At 41.1% G+C, this 6,592-nt stretch overlaps 1 protein-coding gene across 1 annotated transcript; it reads left to right on the top strand.

Annotated features, from left to right (window-relative positions):
- Positions 1-4,875: 4,875 nt before the first annotated feature.
- LOC111240449 (zinc-binding protein A33-like) lies at positions 4,876-6,280 on the top strand. The gene is made up of 4 exons (XM_022770470.1): positions 4,876-5,007; positions 5,101-5,123; positions 5,395-5,513; positions 5,636-6,280. Exons 1-4 carry the CDS (start codon positions 4,978-4,980, stop codon positions 6,145-6,147), a joined length of 684 nt encoding a protein of 227 aa, XP_022626191.1. The 5' UTR covers positions 4,876-4,977; the 3' UTR covers positions 6,148-6,280.
- The last annotated feature ends 312 nt before the right edge of the window (positions 6,281-6,592 follow it).

Raw genomic sequence — 6,592 nt, 5'->3', positions numbered from 1 at the left:
ATCTTTTTTTTCGCTGACTCTTTATTAGTGTCCAGTGACAAAAAGAGACACATAACGCAGTGAAAGACAGTTAAAACTGAATATTAATTTGGCTAATTTCTGCATCTACAAAGGTTTGTTGTATGTGGCCTCCTTTTTTCAAAACCATTGAAATCCATTTTCTTTTATCCCTTTATTCTTCAGAGGTTTATGAAATAGCTCTGGGGCTGGTTTTAGTCTCAGGTGCTTCCAACCTTCATGTGGCAGGAAAAGCTGCTTTAACTTCTAATTAAGTCGTTTAACATTTAAAAGTTTGACATATATCCTTACAAAATGATTGCTGGCATTAACATATAACTCCTTTCAGCCGTAATTGGAGCTACATATCATCTGAAGAACATGACTGATGTCTTCTTCTCTTCATTTGAAAAAAGTCAACCTTGAATATCAAGTCCAGATTTAGACTTGCATTGTGTTTCACAGACAGGAAAGCTGTGTGGTTAATACGCATAAATACAGCACTTCTCTCCAAGAGTCTGCAGAGAAGTGCTACAACGTCTCACTGAATTCCTTCCCGGCCTTTTATCCCTCAAGGCAAATGATGGAGCATATGTCTTACTCGGTGAGATGGTGATCGAGTGTGTGTGAGAACTGTTGAGGGGAAAGATGGAAAGAGCGAGAGAGAGAGAGAGAGAGAGAGAGAGTGTGTGATTTTGTCCCACTTTGAGGGTCCTAAGAGACTCCTCACTTGTGTGGAAGCATGATACAGTACAGTATGTGTGTTCCACATAGATGTGCACGCTGTGTGTGTGTGTGTACGCAACACGTACTGCACGTGTGTGCAGTTCAGGGGAGGGAGGGGTATCAGGCCAACAAAATTAGTTTACCATCAGCTGTGCTCTCGCTCTGGTTCGGTCCCAGCCTCTGTCCAGTATTTCTTCCAGCTCCCTCCACCTAATGGCGGCTCAGGGCGGTTTTACTGCACCACCCTGGGGAGGCTACTGTGGCCAGATCCAGAACACTTGGCTTTATGTGGATTGAATGTTTTATGGTTATGGACATAATATTTAAGTATAGGAACAGTCTCGCAAGAATCCACCCCCGCACCACTATCCCCAGGCCTAATAATTACACCAGCCTAGGAAAGGTAAGTGGGAAAAGTACATATGCTGTCTGAGAGACATTATCATGAAGTTATGTAATTGAGCTCACACTGTTCAGTGAGAAATCTAGGTGGACCGCCAGTTTGATCACTAGCTTTTTACACACTGATAAATCAGCCCATACTGAACCAAACGATGTCTGAGGCTGATGTTGGGCAACATGTAGGTGAAACTACAGGTTTAAACTCTAATTCACACCACACAAATTTGAATATGGACAACTTTGAAGAAAATTACTAAATGCAAATACGCAAAGCTACAAAAATGCTGCTCCCTCCTGAGGCAAATATCATGTCTAGAAGTGGTCAAACTATTTATACAGGCAACACTAAACTACTAAACACTAAGCAACAAGAGGCAAGTGGATTTTCTTTTGTCAGGATCTTTTTAAGCGATTTTTTTTTAAGCAAAGTTTTAACGGCGCAGAACAGATTCATTACGTTTTCCCTTTAAAGTCTGTCCGAGAAAAAGGAAAAGAGGGAGCGGAGAGACAAAGAGAAGGGAAAGACCAGACACATCAGCTGGCCACATGGTGGTGTGTGATGTCATGTTAAAACAGTTAGCCTTTGGTAGCTATTGCTGCAGCGGTCAAAGGGCAAATCACTTGTGATTTTCACTGCTGAGAATCTGATGTATGTAGCTTGTGTGTGTCCTTTACATGAAGTGTGTGCACATGGGCACGAGGGGGGGGGGGGGGGGGGGGGGGGAGCATGTAAGAGTACTGCGGCTGAAAGAAAGCGGCTGAAACATAGAGACAATGGACACATGTGAGTGTGCATCTAACACTGTAACCCTGTCTCCTAAAAATTATGTTTTTAATAGTGATTTCATTTCATTCAGCGTCTTCGTTTTGATTTATGATATTGAAACATTTGATATTAGGTGTTGTGGACATTGTGCACCAAAAACCTAAGCTACTAGAGTATCTTGTTTTGACTTGTGTTTCACTGAATGAATCCAACTTTATTGTGAAAACCCAATGTGCTCACACTCGGGCAGGAAAACTTAAACGAGGGGTTATTTCCACATACCAGTGTCACAGCAGGTGATCCAATTTTGCATGTCAGCCTGGTCCATTATGGACTTGATGTCCTACATTCTTGTAGCGCTAAATCCATCACATGTAACACGGTCAAAAAATGTTTAACTTCCAAACTCTGCTGACTTCTCCACGTTTTATTAGCATTATACAGAAGCATCAAACTGCTTGAAGGCAAATGACGTTAAACTACAACCGTATAACTGTACACTTTACAACAAGCGTAACCTTGGCATAATACACTATTCAACATACACATTGACTATTATAGGGACTTAAATAAAAGTTAGAATCTAAATAACTTGTCCTTACAGCATGTTTTATCAAAAAATATGTTATGTACTTAATTGGCTCCGATATTAGGTCCTAGGTGTATATAGTATATGGCCTGTGTGCATCTGCTCCTGAAGGATTTATGATGTTGCCTGCTTTGGCAAATGTGCCATACACTCCCACCACTGAATATTAATGAGAGATCTTGTAAGAGTTAATTACCAAGAATTGAGATCCTGGGACTTCACAGATGATCCCACATATTGGCACATTTTGCAATGACAAGGATAAAATCCCTTAAACCTCCTCCAAAGGCACCACCGCTGCCCCAAACACCCCTTAAGTGGGGCCCCTGATGACATGTGCTGTAGTTATTGCTTCTAATGATGTGATCTGGTCTGGTCTGCATGTGAGGTGTTTAGGGGACATCTGCAAATTGTAGCAACAGAAAATAATCTGGGTTACACTCTCCTCCTCTAAACTGCGTGAGTCTCTGTATGCACATCATTCACACTCTGCGCCATCCACCACCTCAAGTACATTCTCAACCTGCAGGAAACACTGCAACATCTGTGTGTGTGTGTGTGAGTGTGTGTGTGTATTATATAAATGTTAGGAAGTTTGAATTATGCACAATCCCTTCAATGGCCCTCTTGCCTGAGGCCTTCAGAGTCTAGGATCGCCATGCATTTAATTGAACTTTTTAAATATTTATAACATGAGATATAAAGTAAGGAAACGGACAGCTTCGCTAGTTACTGATTTAAAGAATAGAGTAACATAAACTGCATCCTCCTGCTCCAGGCCTTGTGCTGAACGGTCAGGGTGAAAGCATTAACCCACTCCACTCATCACAACACAACACACAGTACCTGCTGCATGTGAGATAATCACGCACTGCAAAAGTCCCAAAATCACGAAGAAAGAAATAACTCACCTGGCCCACGCGAGTCGCCGCGCGCGCACACTCCACAGAAGTCCTGAATTTCTCTTGGCAGAGTCTGTCGTCATGATACTGAGATATTCCCTCCCAAAACAACACCGTAAGCGGCCAACTTAATCATTATTAAGCCCAGTTAATTCATTTATGCCACACAAAGCCTTTCTTCAATCATTATGAGCTGTTTCCACTCTGTTTCTCTGCTCAGTCTTCAAGTAACGCGGACGATGAGTGTGAAACTTAATTTCACAAGGCAGGACGGAAGACTGCAGAGAAAACACTCAAACCCGCCTCCGCTTTAAACAGGAAGCAAAGAGAAGAAGGTGTGTAGAGTCAGCGTCCGGTGGTGCTCGCTCTCGTTAAATGAACCTCATTAAAGAAATTAAGAAAGACAACTGGGGTGCGTATGTATGCGTGCTATACCAAGTATAGGATTATATATCTGAGAGTTCATGGGTGTTTAATTGATTACTATTTGAGCTAAAAAGTATGAACCTGGAGCGCTGACTGGACTAATAAACGAGTGAATCTGTTGAAAACGAACTACAGTGTGGCCGAGGGAGAGCCACACGAGAAAAACCGACAGAAAGAAACACAGAGAACCACAGCAGGAAACGAGACAGAATGGCTGCTAACATAGATCACAGTCTTGAAGCGGATTTCACCTTGCCCTGTGTGCTGTGATATATTTAAGGATCCCGTCCTCTTGTTGTGGCGGTCCACAGCTTCTGTAAGCACTGTCTTCAGGAGTGGTGGAGGCCAAAGTAGACTCTCCAAGCATGCCCAGTGTGCAAGGAAATATTTCCAAGCTCAGCCCCCACGTTAATCTGGCTCTAAGAAAACCTGCTCTGACAGCATGAGACTACAGAGGAAGCAAGAGAGAGACTGTCAGGGTATCTCAGGGCTTTGCAAGCTGCACACGTTGAGAAGAAACTGCAACTCTTCTGTCAGGATGATTCAGCCAGCTCATCTGTTGATTTGTAGGGATTAGCACAAAAACATAAGAAACACAACTGCCGTCCCCATCAATGAAAGCAGCAGAAGACACAAGGTGAGCAGAATATTTTAATAAAGCAACTGACGAGGAGGTTTTGGTTTAGTACTTTTCAAAATTTTAGAAATAATTCTTTATAGCAAACAAAAAGTGTTGTTTAACTGATCTGCTGTGTAACTTACTTTTATTTGGCAAGACCAACCTCAAAGTTGGCTGAATGGCAATTTAAAAAGGCAAAACTGGGGTCATTTAAAACACCAAATACTCAACTGCTGATAAAATGGCCACCACATACAAGGTAAGTCACAACATTAGAGTTCATAGAGTGCATTGGCAGCGTATCGTGTGTCGCCTCTTTCATCACAAAAGGTTTTTCCTCCTCAGCTCCAGCTTCAGCGGCACGGAGAAGACAATAAAGAGAGGTTTCAGAAGCTGTACCAGTTCCTTGAGAGCAGAGGAGGCTGCCAGATAGATTGCAGTGGAGGAAGGAGGCAACACAGCAAGAGCGAGGGCAATCAACATCCAGGACTTGAATCTGAATGCAGAGATCTCCTCGCTCACAGATAAAATCAAGACCATAAAGGAAGAAATGAGAGCTGATGACTTCTCATTCATGATGGTAATCAGTAATTATCTGTGATAATTCTGATCATAATATTGAGCATCAACAAAAGTAGAGGCATTAATTTGTTTTCTTTTTTCTTTTTGATAGAATGTCAAATCCACTTTGAAGAGGTGAGGAGCTGTCTTTTGAAAACTCAATATTAGACAGCTGTAACAAGCAACATATTGAATATTTATCATAGAGTTTGTGCTAGCACTAACCCCATGCCAAATATCAGCTGACCCCAAGTAAAACTAATATAACTATATGTGATTTATTCCTTGCTTATGCTGCATGCAGTTTGCTGTACCATGAGTGTATTGCTCCAAACAAAAATGCTATAAATACAGAGTGTTTCATAATATTTGACTGGTAATCTCTGGCTGTCTAATATTCTTTCAGATCCCAGTGCAACCTGCCAATACCAGAGACTCCATCAGGAGCGCTGATTGATGAGGCCAAACATGTAGGGAACCTGCTATTCACAGTCTGGAAGAAGATGAAGAGTATAATCCAATACAGTAAGAAATGTATTCTGGCATAATAATCTCTAGTTTTATTACTAGTAAATAATCAAATCATCAATTTAAAAAATTGCCTGAAAAACAATCCCATAAAGATTTGTTCTCATTTTTCCATTCAGCCCCTGTAACTCTGGACCCAAATACCAGCGGCCCACAACTGATTCTATCAGAGAATTTGACTCATTTGTCAGAAAGTAAGATGGCTCAGCTGCTTCCTAACAACCCAGAGAGAGAAGGCCCCTTTGCTGTTCTCGGCTATGGAAGCTTTAGCTCTGGGAAGCACAGTTGGAATGTGGAGGTGGATGGTTTTTGGGCTGCTGGTGTAGCTACTAGAACCAAGCATCAAACCTCTGCAAGGATCTTTGGCATTTACGCGTATGGTCCCGGTGATATTTTGTTCGAACTTGTGACTGATGCACACATAACTTCCGTATCAAGGCATTTATTACCCAAAAAGATCAGAGTGCAGCTAGATTATGACCAAGGGCTACTATCATTTTTTGACATTGATAGAAATACACCTGTACACACCATCAAACACACTTTCACAGAACCAGTTTTTCCATTTTTTCGTGCGACTGTGAAAATCCTTCCAGCCGTAATGTCAGTGAATGTAAGAATACCCAGATAAACATTCTGCATTACTGCAGAGGTAAAACTACAAGATGCAACCCTTTCTCCTAGAAATTAAGTTTATATACAACTAATTTGCAACAGGAAATGTATTTTGAAGAAAAATAATTGTGATTATGTTTTCTATTAACATAATGAGAATCTGTTGTCAATTTACATATTTGGCAAGTCACAAATATGTTGATACTGAACATATCAGTTAAAATGTTCAATGTATTTGTTTTCTTAAACATTTTGATAGTTATTTTTACACACTCACAGCTTTTAAAGAAAGATTGCTGTCTGGTTTAACAGAAAAAGTCAACAGTGACTTCAGACACAACATGTTTATTAACCTTTTAACCTAAACCATGATCTTTCCCTAAACTTAACCCAAGCACTTTTGTTACCTAAACCTAATCACAGACAGGACTATGAATGTCCCAGTCTGTGTCCCACAGTCC

The sequence above is a fragment of the Seriola dumerili genome, unplaced genomic scaffold, assembly GCF_002260705.1.
Source record: "Seriola dumerili isolate Sdu_G_001 unplaced genomic scaffold, Sdu_1.0 BDQW01000025.1, whole genome shotgun sequence".
NCBI lineage: Eukaryota > Metazoa > Chordata > Actinopteri > Carangiformes > Carangidae > Seriola > Seriola dumerili.
The sequence above is the reverse complement of the archived record's forward strand: the minus strand, read 5'-3'. Positions and strand labels throughout refer to the sequence as shown.